Genomic DNA, 15,552 nt, shown 5'->3' with positions numbered 1-15,552 from the left:
ACTTGCTGCTTTGTTTAATTACTGCTCAACAAACCCTCATTATATTGCAGCAACTGGAAGCAACACAAAATTCAGATGTGCTAAGGGCTTCAGTTTTGCTGCTGTGGGTTTGGGTGGTGATGGTGGAGAGATGCAGTATTTGGAACACTTACACTGCTTTTTGTCACAGTTTAGTGCATCACTGACTATCTCAAGTTTACTGAAGTGTAGCCTGATGTGAGCTGCTCTGAGCAGAGGCTGAGCACACCTCTGTGCAAAGAGGTGAAGGCAAGTTGGAAGGGACTCATATTCGGGGAGGTGCGATAGTTGGTTCTTGATGGTGGCTGACCACAGGGCACTGGTGATATTGTGTAATCTGGCAAATAGATCCCTCTCCACAGCAGAGGCATAAAGGCCTGAAGAACCGCAAATGTGGAGAAAAATCACCAAAAATATTACATTAAAACATATAGATGATAAGAATTGCAATGCCAACATGAATGTTAATATTTTAGCAACTAAAATCATTTACGAACATACGAATTAGGGGCAGGAGTAGGCCACTTGGCCCCTCGAGCCTGCTCTGCCATTCAATAAGTTCATGGCTGAACTGATCACTCCACATTTCCACCTACCCCCGATAACCTTCCATCCCCTTGCTCATCAAGAATCTATCTAGCTCTGCTTTAAAAATATTCAAAGACTCTTCCACTGCTTTTTGAGGAAGAGAATTCCAAAGACTCACGACTCTCAGAGAAAAAAGTTCTCATCTCTGTCATAAATGGGCGACCCCTTATTTTTAAACAGTGACACTTAGTTCTAGATTCTCCCACAAGGGGAAGCATCCTTCTCACATCCACACTGTCAAGACCCCTCAGGATCTTATGTTTCAATCAAGTTGCCTCTTACTCTTCTAAATTCCAGCAGATACAAGCCTAGCCTGTCCAATCTTTCCTCGTAAGACAGCCCGCCCATTCCAGATATTAGTCTAGTAAACCTTTTCTGTACTGCCTCCAACGTATTTACATCCTTCCTTAAATTAAAGAGAACAGTACTGTAACACAGTACTCCAGATGTGGTCTCATCAATGCCCTGTATAGCTGAAGCATAACCTCCCTACTTTTGTAATCAATTCCCCTCGCAATAAACGATAACATTCTATTAGCTTTCTTTATTACGTGCTGTACCTGCATACTAACCTTTTGCGATGCATGCACTAGGACACCCAGATCCCTCTGCATCTCAGAGCTCTGCAATCTCTCACCATTTAGGTAATATGCTTCTGTTTTCTTCTTCCTGCCAAAATGGATAATTTCCTACTTTCCCACATTATACTCCATTTGCCAGGTCTTTGCCCACTCACTTAACCTATCTATATTCCTTTGTAGCCTCCTTATGTCATCTTCACAACTTACTTTCCTACCTATCTTTGTGTCATCAGCACAAATTTAGCAACTATACCTTCAGTCCCTTCATCCAAGTCATTTATATAAATTGTAAAAAGTTGAGGCCCCAGCACAGATCCATGTGGCACACCACTCGTTACATCTTGCCAACCAGAAAATGACCCATTTATGCCGACTCTCTGTTCCCTGTTAACCAGTCAATTTTCTATCCATGCCAATGTTACCCCTTACTTTAATTTTCTGCAAAAATCTTTGATGTGGCACCTTATCAAATGCCTTCTGGAAATCTAAGTACAATACATCCACCGGTTCCCCTTTATCCGCAGCACATGCAACTCATTCAAAGAAGTCCAATAAATTGGTTAAACATGATTTCCCTTTCACAAAACCATGTTGACTCTGCTCGATTACCTCGAATTTTTCTAAATGCCCTGCTATAACGTCTTTAATAATACCTTCCAACATTTTCCCCACGACAGATGTTAAGCTAACTAGCCTGTAATTTCCTGCTTTCTGTCTCCCTCCTTTTTGAATAAAGGAGTTACATTTGCTATTTTCCAATCTAACAGAACCTTCCTCGAATCTAAGGAATTTTGGAAAATTAAAACTAATGCATCAATTATCTCATTAGCCACTTCTTTTAGCACCCGAGGACAAAGTCCATCAGGACCCGGGAACTTGTCAGCCCACAGCTCCAACAATTTGTTCACTACCACTTCCACGGTGATTATAATTTTCATAGAGTCATAGAGTTTTACAGCACAGAAACAGGCCCTTCGGCCCAATGAGGCTATGCCGACCATCAAGCACCTGACCTAACTAAACACATTTCGCCACACTTGGCCCATAGCCTTGTATGCTCTGGCGTTTCAAGTGCTCATCTAAATATTTCTTGAATGTCCTAAGTGCTCCTGCCTCTACCACTCCTTCAGGCAGTGTGTTCCAGATTCCAACCACCCTCTGGGTGAAAAAATTCCTCAACTCCCCTCTAAACCTCCTGCCCGTTGCCTTAAATCCATGCCCCGAGTTATTGACTTCTTCGCTAAGGGAAACAGTTTCGTCCCATCTATCCTATCAGTGCCCCTCATAGTTTTGTACACCTCAATCAGGTCCCCCCTCAGCCTTCTCCGCTCCAAGGAAAACAACCCCAGTCTATCTAGTCGGTCTTCATAACTGAAATGCTCCAGCCCAGGCAACATCCTGGTGAATCTCCTCTGCACCCTCTCCATTGCAATCACATCCTTCCTGTAGTGTGGCGACCAGAACTGTACACAGTATTCCAACTGTGGCCTAACCAACATTTTATACAGCTCCATCATAAACCCCCTACTCTTATATTCTATGCCTCGGCTAATAAAGGCAAGTATCCCATAAGCCTTCCAACCACCTTATCGACCTGTGCTGCTGCCTTCAGTGATCGTTGGACAAGCACCCCAAGGTCCCTCTGACCCTCTGTACTCCCTAGGGTCCTACCATCCATTGTATAATCCATTGCTTTGTTAGTCCTCCCAAAGTGCATCACCTCACACTTCTCAGGATTAAACTCCATCTGCCACTGCTCCGCCCATCTATATCGTCCTGCAGACTAAGGCTATCCTCCTCACTATTTACGACACCACCAATTTTCGTGTCATCTGCGAACTTACCGATCATACCTCTTATATTCATGTCTAAATCATTAATGTACACTACAAACAGTAAGGGTCCCAGCACCGATCCCTGTGGTACACCACTGGTCACAGGCTTCCACTTGCAGAAACAACCCTCGACCATCACTCTCTGCCTCCTGCCACTCAGCCAATTTTGAATCCAATTTGCCAAATTACCCTGGATGCCATGGGCCTTTACTTTCTTAACCAATCTCCCATGCGCGACCTTATCAAAAGCCTTAGTGAAGTCCATGTAGACTACATCAACTGCTTTACCCTCATCTACACCTCTAGTCACCTCCTCGAAAAATTCAATCAAATTTGTTAGACACGATCTCCCCCGACAAAGCCATGCTGACTATCCCTGATTAATCCCTGCTTCTCCAAGTGGAGATTAATCCTGTCTCTCAGAATTTTTTCCAATAATTTCCCTACCACTGATGTTAGACTCACCGGCCTGTAATTACCTGGTTTATCCCTGCTACCCTTCTTAAATAATGGTACCACATTCACTGTCCTCCAATCCTCTGGTACCTCTCCTGTGGCCAGAGAGGATCTGAAAATTTGTGTCAGAGCCCCCACTATCTCCTCGCTTGCCTCACATAGCAGCCTGGGATGCATCTCATCTGGGCCTGGGGATTTATCCACCTTCAAGCCCGCTAAAGCAGCTAATACTTCCTCCTTTCCAATGCTACTTTGATCAAATATATCACAATCCCTTTCCCTGATCTCTACACCGACATCGTTCCGCTCCATAGTGAACACAGATGAAAGGTTCTTGAGTTCTGCCCTCCCTTCCATTTCCTGACTTACAGCTAATGCTAGGATGTTACTTGTATCCTCAAAAGTGAAGACCGATGAAAAATATCTGTTCAATTCATCTGCCAACTCCTTATTAACCATTAATTCCCCAGACTCAGTTTCTATAGGACTAACGCTCACTTTGTTAACTCTTTTCTTTTTTAAATATCTATTGAAACTCTTACTGTCTTTATATTTCTAGCTAGCTTTCTCTCACTCTAATTTTACCTTCCTTATCAAACTTTTAGTTATTCTTTGCTTCTTTTACATTCTATCCAATCTTCTGACCTGCCTCCCACCTTTGCGCAAATATAGGCTTTTTCTTTAAGTTTGATACTATCTTTAACTGTTTTAGTTAACCACGGATGGCGGGTCCCACCCTTGGAATTTTTCTTTCTCATTGAAATATATCTAATGCATGTTTTCTGAAATATCTCCTTAAATGTCTGCCAATGCATCTCTATTTACCTATCCTTTAACTTGATTTGTCAGTTCACTTTAGCTAGCTCTGCTTTCATGTCCTCATAATTGCCCTTATTCAAGTTTAAACTACTAGTCTTGGACCCACTCTTCTCTCCCTCAAACAGAATATAAATTCAATATTATGATTGCTGCTACCTAGGGGCGCCTTAACTATGAGGTCATTAATTAATCCGATCTCGTTGCAAATACCAGGTCTAGTATTGCCAAAGAAATTATCCCAAAAACATTCTATGTACTCATCTAGGCTACCTCTGCCAATCTGATTTTTCCAGTCTATTTGTAGGTTAAAATCCCCCATAATTATCGCTGTACCTTTCTGATAAGCTCCCATTATTTCTTCCTTTATACCCCATCCTACAGTGTGGTTAATGCTAGGTGGCCTGATTTGCAAATACAGATGTCATAAATGCAAAGTAAAAACAAAATGCATAGTAATTCTATGTGCATTTGATGACGGGCTAAAGCTTCAGGTACTGACTACTGATGTGCATTTCAACATTTTCCCATTTTATCTTATTCAACACTTGCAGTTTCCCATTATACTTTGTTACAGACAATTCTGGGACCTGCATTTTACAGTAACATATAGTTGTATGTTTATCGTGCCAACAAATTTAGACCCATATGTACCTTATGGATTTTTGCTGCACTTGAAAAGTTACAGCTTATTATTTGAAGCTACAATCCACAAATGCCAATTTTTCATTTACAATGCTGCAGCTGGGTTTACTGTGATTGTCGCAAAATTACAATCAATACTCTCAACTCTGCCGCTTTCCCATTTTCGACTGACTAGTTCCAGTTGTCAAATGGAGAATTGGTCAATCTACTGATTTGTGATCCATCAGCCAGTGCATATAGAGGTCAGATTCTCACTAAAGTATATCTTACTCTGTGTAGGTGAAGGCGAGATCTAGGGCAGGGGGAGAATGTCAGTGAAACAGCAAGAGCAAACTCTTGAAACTCATCTATGCTGTATTAAGTTCTCCTGTCCTCATTCACTTCACAGTGGCTGCTGCTGCACACAACCCAATCCATCATTTGTCCTACCAGTAACATTTCACTGGCATAAGTCTGTAAATCAAACCTGTGCATGTTATCGAGTCCGGCATGCACCTTTATGTGCCATTAATTTTCTATATATGTGTGATAGATTAGCCCTTGGTATCTTTTGGGAGGAGTGGTTAGGTAAGATAGTGAAGTGGGTGAGATTAGCCCTTTCACCACTGGGAACTCAAACACAGGTGATGTTAAAAGAACATCTGCTTTGACAAAAGCCCAGGGTTCTTATTGTACCATTTTGGATACAAGTAACATCTTTGTCATTTTTAAAAATTATTTGTTTCATGGGATGAGAGCATTGCTGGTAAGGCCAGCATTTGTTGTCCATTCCCAATTGCCCTCGAGGTGGTGATGGTGAGCTGCCTTCTTGAACCACTGCAGTCCATCTGGTGCGGGTACACCCACAGTGCTGTTAGGGAGAATGTTCCAGGAATTTGACCCAGTGACAGTGAAGAAATGGCGATATATTTCCAAGTCAGGATGGTGTGTGGTTTGGAGAGGAACTTGCAGATGGTAGCATTCCCATGCGTCTTCTGTCCTTGTCCTTCTAGGTCAAGGTTGTCCAACATAGGGCCCGCTAAAGGTTTCCATCCGACCAGCCAAGGATGAGAAATTTCCACTGGAAATCTGCCACTGGCTTCTTCCAGCCCGCCAAACCTTTCAGCTCCTTTACTGAAATGGTGGAGACGCCTCCCTGCGCAATTGTTCTCCTTTGCAAAGATGCCGGATGCTCTTCTGTACTTGATATTCTGTCTCCTTTAGTAAGATGGCGGCACCCAGGCTAAGCTGCATGTCTGCTTGTGCTTCCCAACTTCCCGAACTCCAGTACCACTGCTGCCTTCCTGCCCTTGAGCTTGGGCCCCAGGCTCAGCACAGATTCTGCCTGCATAGGGACCCAACCTGGGCCATGGGTCCCGCACAAGTAAAATCTCCACCACAGTCACCGAGGAGCAGCCCCGGGTGAGGCAGCAGGGCCCAGACCCAGAATCTGGGTTGGGGAAAGGGAACGGAGGGGGGTGGGGGGGGGGGCGGGAGCGGCAGAGCGGGATATCATTCCTAACAGATGGACATCTATCTGGAATACGCCACATCACTACATCAAGCATGCGGGCAGACATCGTCTACTTCTGTAAGCAAAATCAAAGTCAGATATCTCACTGAATCAGTGTTCAACATAGTGACAAGAAGGCAAGTCAATAAATAAGTCTTCTCATTTGAAGCTTGTTCACAAGCTTGTTTTTGGTGGTTTTGATTAATTGTAAAATAAATTTCTAATACCTTAATCGTTCCAAAATTTGTTCACTGGCCCCTGATGTACGACAAAAATGATAATACAACCCCTCCTGCAAAACGGTTGGACAACCCTGCTCTAGGTGGAAGAGGTCGAGGGTTTGGAAGGTGCTGTTGAAGAAGGCATAGTGAGCTGCGGCAGTGCATCTTGTATATGGTACATGTTGCTGCCACTGTCCCATCGGTGGTGGAGGAAGTGATAGCTTAAGGTGGTAGATGGGGTACTGATCAAGCAGGCTGTTATGTCCTGGATGGTGTGCCTATCAAGCAGGCTACTTTGTCCTGTATGTTGTCGATCTTCCTGAGCGTTGCTGGATCCGCACTCCATCATGCTCCTAACTTGCGCCTTGTAGATGGAGGACAGGCTTTGGGAAGTCAGGAAGTGGGTTACTCACCGCAGAATTCCCAGTCTCTGACCTGCTCTTGTAGCCACATTATTTATGTGGATGCTCCAGTTCAGTTTCTGATCAATGGTAACCCCCAGCATGTTGATAGTGGAGGATTCAGTGATGGTAATGCCATTGAAGATGACACAAAGATAGGTAGGAAAGTATGTTCTGAATTGGACATAAGGAGCTTGCACACCGATATAGATAGGTTGAGTGAGTGGGCAAAAATCTGGCAGATGAACTGTAATGTGGGAAAATGAGAAGTTGTTCACTTTTATTCTTCCTTTGGCAGGAAGAATAAAAAAAAGCAGAGTATTACTTAAACAGAGAGCGACTGCAGAATTCCGAGGTGCAGAGGGGTTTAGGTGTTCTAGTGCAGGAGTCACAAAAAGTTAGTAAGCAGGTACAGCAAGTAATAAAGGAGGCTAATGGAATGCTATCCTTTATTACGAGAGGAATTGAAAATAAATGTAAGGATGTTATGCTTCAGTTATACTGGGCATTGGTGAGATCACATCTCGAATACTGTGTGCAGTTTTAGTCTCCTTATTTAGGGAAGGATGTAAATGCGTTGGAAGTGGTTCAGAGGAGGTTTACTAGATTGATACCTGGAATGAGCGGTCTTATGAGGAAAGGTTGGACAGACTGGACATATTTTCACTGGAGTTTAGAAGAGTAAAGGGAAACTTGATTGAAGTTTATAAGATCCTGAACGGTTTTGACAAGGTGGATGTGGAAAGGATGTTTCCTCTTGTGGGTGAGTTCAGGACTAGGGGGCACAGTTTGAAAATTAGGGGACACCCTTTTAGGACAGAGATGAGGAGATTTTTTTTTCTCAGAGGGTTGTCTGACTTTGGAATACTCTGCCTCAGAAGGTGGTGGAGGCAGGAACATTGAATATTTTTAAAGTGGAGGTAAATTGATTCTTGTTAGACAAGGGAAACAAAGATTATCGGGGGTAGATGGGAGTGTGGAATTCGAGACACAAACAGATCAGCCATGATTTTATTGAATGGCAGAGCAGGCCGGAGGGGCCAAATGGTCTACTTCTGCTCCTAATTCGTATGTTCGAATGAATGTCAAGTGGAAATGGTCGGATGTTCTCTTGAAGGAGATCGTCATTGCTTGGCACTTGTGTGGCACGAATGTTATCTGGTCATCTTTTAAGTATGGGATTGCAGCTTGTGCAACTTGGTTTTAACTTAATTAATCTATGCTCCAGTAAATTGACAGAACGTGTGCAGATACTAGGTCTGATGACAGGCATAATTTGGGAAAGGGAAGGAAAATATTACTGACAAAAGACAGGAAACAAACAAGTTCCTGTTTCATGCGATGCTCTAATGCAATAACATTTGTTTCCAATTATTCTTCAAATGCATCTATATAGGACTTTAAGTACCTAATATACTAGTTAGCAGATTTAATTATAGTGTGATTGTAATAGAAGCATCCAACATGATAGTACAGTATTTAGCAGGCACCATAATTATAGAATGATTATTAAGGCTATAATTAGAGATTTTACAAAAATCATGACATTAATTGCTTTCCAGAACAAATACGCCATCAATTTTTTTATTCTACCTTTACTGCACACAGGGAACAGTTCACAATTTACTTACATCGGGTAGGATATGCAGAGGAAGATACAGAAAAGTACTAAAAGGAGTACAATAACCAAATTAGTACAATATATGACCTGCCTGTCGGAACAGAAAAATTCGACATCTTTGCAGCTCTGTTCAGTAAGTTTCTGAAAATGGAGTTTCTGGTGGTTAAGTTTGGGGGAGATTAATTGCTCATGGGAACATAACACGAGGTAAATAACTAACTGACAATCCAGAGAAAGTTTTTGAAATATAAAAATGCCTTTGTTTAAAAAAAGGCCCAGCTTTGCCCTCAATAGTTAGGTAATCAAAATCACTTAGTTGGACAAGGTGCAAAATGAACTCTCTGGGCAGTCATATTAATCCACTGGCAACAGTTTGAAAACACAATTAAATGTATGGTTAAAATGAAATTACCAAACCCAAGAACCTTTTCTGTCACAAACATGGGGCCAAAGGTATGGTGAGGCACTGTCTCGATTATGCCAGTCATTAGTGTTTCAAGGACATTTTTAGATTCCAAAATAAATTGTACCAGTCAGCTGGGGTGAAAGCTCTATTCATTACAATTAATCCAGATCAATGGGTCAAGATTGTGCTTTAAAGCTCTAATTAGATCCTCCTCCCATGTAACGAGCCAAAACACTACTTAAAGAGGATGGAAAGTCAGTTCAAAGTGACATGTCTGACAGTGAGTTAAAGGATACTTTGTTTTACAACATGAGCTCCCAACGGCAACAGTGTCCACTGCTCCCTGCAGCATTTCGGAACACCTGCCAACCATCCACCTTTCCGTTCCCCAAGCAGGATTTCACACTGTCTAGATGTGGAAGGTGGTGTGGGAAATCCAGCCTCCATCATATTGTCAGAAAATATTTATCATGAACTGCACAGAATTAGATAGGATTTACTGTGGAGAAACAGGCCATACAGGCCACGCACACCTCCTCTCACCATACTTCATCTAATCCAATCAGCATATACTTATCATCCTTTCTCCCTTATATACTTTTCTAGCTGCCCTTTAAAGGCATCTATGCAAATCCCCTCAACGACTCCATGTGGTAGGGATTTCCACATTCCAATCACTCTGGATATCCTGTAACTTTTTTGTTTCTATAAAAAGGGCTAGATATCACATTAAATTTTAAGTTTATATAAGCATAGAAGGCTGCCAAAGTTAGCATCTGACCCAGAGGGGGAAAAAAGCGTGAATGAGAAATAGGGAGAACAAACAGGGGTGAAAGAAAAGATAAAGAAAGTGAGAGATGAAAAAGAAAAAGCTCGAGTACAAATGTGAGAAAGTGAGCAAGTGAAACAGCAAGCGAGAAAGAGTGAGGGAAGCATGAAGTGGTTCAGAGTGGAAACAGTAAATGGTGAAAGAGATCAGGAGAAAGAAAAAGGGAGAGAAATAAAATGAGAGGGAGTTAGAGAAAAGAAAAAAAGTGAAGAACTGAACATGCAGTGAGAGGGAGAATTGAAAACAAACAAAAACCAGAGAGACTGAAAAAAGATTGAGTGGCAAACAAGCATGAACAGAGATACCAACAAACTGGTGATTTAACTTTATGTAGTCAGGACATATAAATGGCTCTGCAGTTCCATTTTTCGCACTGAGAAGGAAGAGCACATTCAAATGACCTCCTCCCTCCCCACCCTTATCTGCTAAGAGTTAAGCACTTTGAAGACTGGATAAAGGATGCAATTATCCCATGGAACCACATCATACCATCACCACAGGTCTCTTTTTAGATAGAAGAGGTAACTAGTTAACATAAATGCCTCAAACTTGCAAAAAGGTTTGAAATGCCATGGAAAATGGATGGGACATGTCAACATATATCTCTCCAAAACACAGTGGATGCCTGGCTTTTGTAGGACACATGCCATAGAGGGAGTGCAACAAAAATTCACCAGACTTGTTCCCGGGATGGTGGGACTGTCCTTTGAAGAGAGATCGGGGAAACTGGGCCTGTATTCTCTAGAATTTCGAAGAATAAGAGGTGATCCCATACAAAATACTTAAAGGGATAGACAGGGTAGATGCAGCTAAGATGCTTCCCCTGGTTGGGGAGTCTAGAAGCAGGGGACACAATTTCAAAATAAGGGGGAAGCCACTTACGATAGAGATAAGGAGAAATTTCTTTACTCAGAGGGTTGTGAATCTTTGGAATTCTCTACCCCAGTGGGCTGTGGAAGCTTAGTCATTGAGTATGTTTAAAGCAGAGATTGACAGATGTCTAAATAAAAATGACATAAGGAGATATGGGAATAGTGTGGGGAAAAGGCATTGAAGCGGATGATCAGCCATGATCATACTGAATGGGCGGGGCAGGCTCGATGGGCTGAATGGCCTACTCCTGTTCCTATGTTCCTATTCTGTGTCAAAGAAATGAAGCCGCAGCTAAATGAAAAAGCAGGATTGTCCAACCTTTTCACGTGGGGGGGCTACATTACAATTTCTGTCTTACATGAGGGGCCAGTGAGACAATTTCGGAAAGATAAGGGCATTAAAATTTATCTTACTATTAATTAAAACAACAAAGCTGCAATTTTGTGAAGAAGCTTTAAATGAGAAGACTGATTTATTGACTTACTTTCTGGTTACTATGTTGGACACTGGTTTAGTGAGATACCTGGCATTTATTTGCTTGCACAAGTTGTCAATGTTTGCCTGCACTCTTGTAGTGAGGCGGAGTATTCTGGATAGATGGCATCCTGTCAGCAGTTATCTTGATCTCTTGTGCGCAGTCCCCCTTTCTCTCTCCCCCCCCCCTCTCTCTCTCTCCCACGGTCCCCCTTTCCCCTTCCCCCTTGCGGTTGTCCCCCTTTCTCCCTCCCCCTCTCTCTTGCGCTGTCCCCCCTACTCCCTCCCTGTCCCCCTTTCTCCCTCCCTCGCTCGCTGTCCCCCTTTTTCCCTCCCTCGCTCGCTGTCCCCCTTTCTCCCTCCCACCCTGTCCCCCTTTCTCCCTCCCTCTCTTTCTCGTGCTGTCCCCCTTTCTCCCTCCCTCTCTCTCGTGCTGTCCCCCTTTCTCCCTCCCTCTCTCTCGCGCTGTCCCCCTTTCTCCCTCCCTCTCTCTCGCGCTGTCCCCCTTTCTCCCTCCCTCTCTCTTGCGCTGTCCTCCTCTCTCCCTCCGTCCCTCTCTCTCATGCTGTCCCCCTTTCTCCCTCCGTCCCTCTCTCTCGCGCTGTCCCCTTTCTTCCTCCCTCTCTCTCGCGCTGTCCCTTTCTCCCTCCCTCTCTCTCTCTCTCGTGCTGTCCCTTTCTCCCTCCCTCTCTCTCTCTCTCGCGCTGTCCCCCTTTCTCCCTCCCTCTCTCTCGCGCTGTCCCCCTTTCTCCCTCCCTCTCTCTCGCGCTGTCCCCCTTTCTCCCTCCCTCTCTCTCGCGCTGTCCCCCTTTCTCCCTCCCTCTCTCTCGCGCTGTCCCCCTTTCTCCCTCCCTCTCTCTCGCGCTGTCCCCCTTTCTCCCTCCCTCTCTCTCGCGCTGTCCCCCTTTCTCCCTCCCTCTCTCTCGCGCTGTCCCCCTTTCTCCCTCCCTCTCTCTCGCGCTGTCCCCCTTTCTCCCTCCCTCTCTCTCGCGCTGTCCCCCTTTCTCCCTCCCTCTCTCTCGCGCTGTCCCCTTTCTCCCTCCCTCTCTCTCGCGCTGTCCCCCTTTCTCCCTCCCTCTCTCTCGCGCTGTCCCCCTTTCTCCCTCCCTCTCTCTCGCGCTGTCCCCCTTTCTCCCTCCCTCTCTCTCGCGCTGTCCCCCTTTCTCCCTCCCTCTCTCTCGCGCTGTCCCCCTTTCTCCCTCCCTCTCTCCCGCGCTGTCCCCCTTTCTCCCTCCCTCTCTCACCGCGCTGTCCCCCTTTCTCCCTCCCTCCCTCGCTGTCCCCCTTTCTCCCTCCCTCCCTCGCTGTCCCCCTTTCTCCCTCCCTCCCTCGCTGTCCCCCTTTCTCCCTCCCTCCCTCGCTGTCCCCCCTTTCTCCCTCCCTCCCTCGCTGTCCCCCTTTCTCCCTCCCTCCTCGCTGTCCCCCTTTCTCCCTCCCTCCCTCGCTGTCCCCCTTTCTCCCTCCCTCCCTCGCTGTCCCCCTTTCTCCCTCCCTCGCTCGCTGTCCCCCTTTCTCCCTCCCACCCTGTCCCCCTTTCTCCCTCCCTCTCTTTCTCGTGCTGTCCCCCTTTCTCCCTCCCTCTCTCTCGCGCTGTCCCCCTTTCTCCCTCCCTCTCTCTCGCGCTGTCCCCCTTTCTCCCTCCCTCTCTCTCGCGCTGTCCTCCTCTCTCCCTCCGTCCCTCTCTCTCATGCTGTCCCCCTTTCTCCCTCCCTCTCCCTCTCTCTCATGCTGTCCCCCTTTCTCCCTCCCTCTCTCTCTCTCTCGTGCTGTCCCTTTCTCCCTCCTCTCTCTCGCGCTGTCCCCCTTCTCTCCCTCCCTCTCTCTCGCGCTGTCCCCCTTTCTCCCTCCCTCTCTCTCGCGCTGTCCCCCTTTCTCCCTCCCTCTCTCTCGCGCTGTCCCCCTTTCTCCCTCCCTCTCTCTCGCGCTGTCCCCCTTTCTCCCTCCCTCTCTCTCGCGCTGTCCCCCCTTTCTCCCTCCCTCTCTCTCGCGCTGTCCCCCTTTCTCCCTCCCTCTCCTCGCGCTGTCCCCCTTTCTCCCTCCCTCTCCCTCGCGCTGTCCCCCTTTCTCCCTCCCTCTCTCTCGCGCTGTCCCCCTTTCTTCCCTCCCTCTCTCTCGCGCTGTCCCCCTTTCTCCCTCCCTCTCTCTCGCGCTGTCCCCCTTTCTCCCTCCCTCTCTCTCGCGCTGTCCCCCTTTCTCCCTCCCTCTCTCTCGCGCTGTCCCCCTTTCTCCCTCCCTCTCTCTCGCGCTGTCCCCCTTTCTCCCTCCCTCTCTCTCGCGCTGTCCCCCTTTCTCCCTCCCTCTCTCTCGCGCTGTCCCCCTTTCTCCCTCCCTCTCTCTCGCGCTGTCCCCCTTTCTCCCTCCCTCTCTCTCGCGCTGTCCCCCTTTCTCCCTCCCTCTCTCTCGCGCTGTCCCCCTTTCTCCCTCCCTCTCTCTCGCGCTGTCCCCCTTTCTCCCTCCCTCTCTCTCGCGCTGTCCCCCTTTCTCCCTCCCTCTCTCTCGCGCTGTCCCCCTTTCTCCCTCCCTCTCTCTCGCGCTGTCCCCCTTTCTCCCTCCCTCTCTCTCGCGCTGTCCCCCTTTCTCCCTCCCTCTCTCTCGCGCTGTCCCCCTTTCTCCCTCCCTCTCTCTCGCGCTGTCCCCCTTTCTCCCTCCCTCTCTCTCGCGCTGTCCCCCTTTCTCCCTCCCTCTCTCTCGCGCTGTCCCCCTTTCTCCCTCCCTCTCTCTCGCGCTGTCCCCCTTTCTCCCTCCCTCTCTCCCGCGCTGTCCCCCTTTCTCCCTCCCTCTCTCTCGCGCTGTCCCCCTTTCTCCCTCCCTCCCTCGCTGTCCCCCTTTCTCCCTCCCTCCCTCGCTGTCCCCCTTTCTCCCTCCCTCCCTCGCTGTCCCCCTTTCTCCCTCCCTCCCTCGCTGTCCCCCTTTCTCCCTCCCTCCCTCGCTGTTCCCCTTTCTCCCTCCCTCCCTGTCCCCCTTTCTCCCTCCCTCGCTGTCCCCCTTTCTCCCTCCCTCGCTGTCCCCCTTTCTCCCTCCCTCCCTCGCTGTCCCCCTTTCTCCCTCCCTCCCTCGCTCTCCCCCTTTCTCCCTCCCTCCCTCGCTCTCCCCCTTTCTCCCTCCCTCCCTCGCTCTCCCCCTTTCTCCCTCCCTCGCTGTCCCCCTTTCTCCCTCCCTCCCTCGCTGTCCCCCTTTCTCCCTCCCTCCCTCGCTGTCCCCCTTTCTCCCTCCCTCGCTGTCCCCTTTTTCCCTCCCTCGCTCGCTGTCCCCCTTTCTCCCTCCCACCCTCCCGCGCTGTCCCCCTTTCTCCCTCCCTCTCTCTCGCGCTGTCCCCCTTTCTCCCTCCCTCTCTCTCGCGCTGTCCCCCTTTCTCCCTCCCTCTCTCTCGCGCTGTCCTCCTCTCTCCCTCTGTCCCCTTTCTTCCTCCTCTCTCGCGCTGTCCCCCTTTCTCCCTCCCTCTCTCGTGCTGTCCCTTTCTCCCTCCCTCTCTCTTGCGCTGTCCCCCTTTCTCTCTCCTGCACTGTCCCACAAGGGTATAACGCTCTCGAACTCTGTTTTTCATTATTAGGCCAATGGAATTTTTTCAGGACACAGATTTGAGGCTATCAGTGTTCACTGTTATTATGCAGTAAATCAGATAGCAACCTCCGGAGTCTGCACATGCACAGCTATATGCAGAAAACGCAGGACAACCTGAAGTTGCTGTCCGATTTACCCTGCTCCTTCTCAGGCTACATGGCACTGGTACCATGCTGATAGAATCACCACTGAAATCCATGTAAGGGCATGAAGTTGTGGCACTTACCCACTAGTTAACTTCTAAATATGGCAGAAAATGTTAGGGCTTTGAGGTGCAAGTGAATCTTTAACAGCGTGATAAGTCTTAATTACTGCCAAACAACCAGTCTGGTACTGATAATATAATTTTATAAGTGTGCAGTCTCATTCATTCAGATTTTCATTATTGTTGGAGGTTTTCCAAAATGTTAATTAAAAAAAAAAATTTCTTCCTCATTTACCCATCTCTCATTCCCATTTTTCTTTTAACTGAATTAATTTTAACTTACACTTTCTGGTTTAGACTTGCGTGTTACAGTGAGGATTCTTCAATCTGATTGGTTGAAGAGGCACGCTGTTGCTTGCCCTGTTCATGCAGGTCTCAAAAACCCCTGTAGAGGGCATCAAGCTGCATCAGACACCTGGCAGCAAGTTTCCAATCAAAAGCCCACAAAAAATCTACAGCTGTAAGCGTGGTAAACAGCAAGCACTTTTCCTTCACTGTCGACTGCAAAATCTGGGCCACTGTGTTTTCTC

General features: G+C 47.1%; 1 protein-coding gene across 1 annotated transcript in view; it reads right to left on the bottom strand.

The window, feature by feature from the left end:
* Positions 1-15,552, bottom strand: part of ap2b1 (adaptor related protein complex 2 subunit beta 1) — a 266,519-nt gene that overhangs the window by 70,510 nt on the left and 180,457 nt on the right. Inside the window, exons 27-31 of the mRNA XM_068009879.1 lie at positions 8,685-8,721; positions 5,889-6,136; positions 5,210-5,231; positions 4,631-4,698; positions 153-395 (exon numbers count right to left, since the gene is read on the bottom strand). Of these exons, the coding sequence (XP_067865980.1) occupies positions 153-395; positions 4,631-4,698; positions 5,210-5,231; positions 5,889-6,136; positions 8,685-8,721 (618 nt within the window). The remainder of the gene's footprint in view (positions 1-152; positions 396-4,630; positions 4,699-5,209; positions 5,232-5,888; positions 6,137-8,684; positions 8,722-15,552) is intronic.

The sequence above is a fragment of the Heterodontus francisci genome, chromosome 30 (assembly GCF_036365525.1).
Source record: "Heterodontus francisci isolate sHetFra1 chromosome 30, sHetFra1.hap1, whole genome shotgun sequence".
NCBI classification, from domain to species: domain Eukaryota; kingdom Metazoa; phylum Chordata; class Chondrichthyes; order Heterodontiformes; family Heterodontidae; genus Heterodontus; species Heterodontus francisci.
The sequence above is the reverse complement of the archived record's forward strand: the minus strand, read 5'-3'. Positions and strand labels throughout refer to the sequence as shown.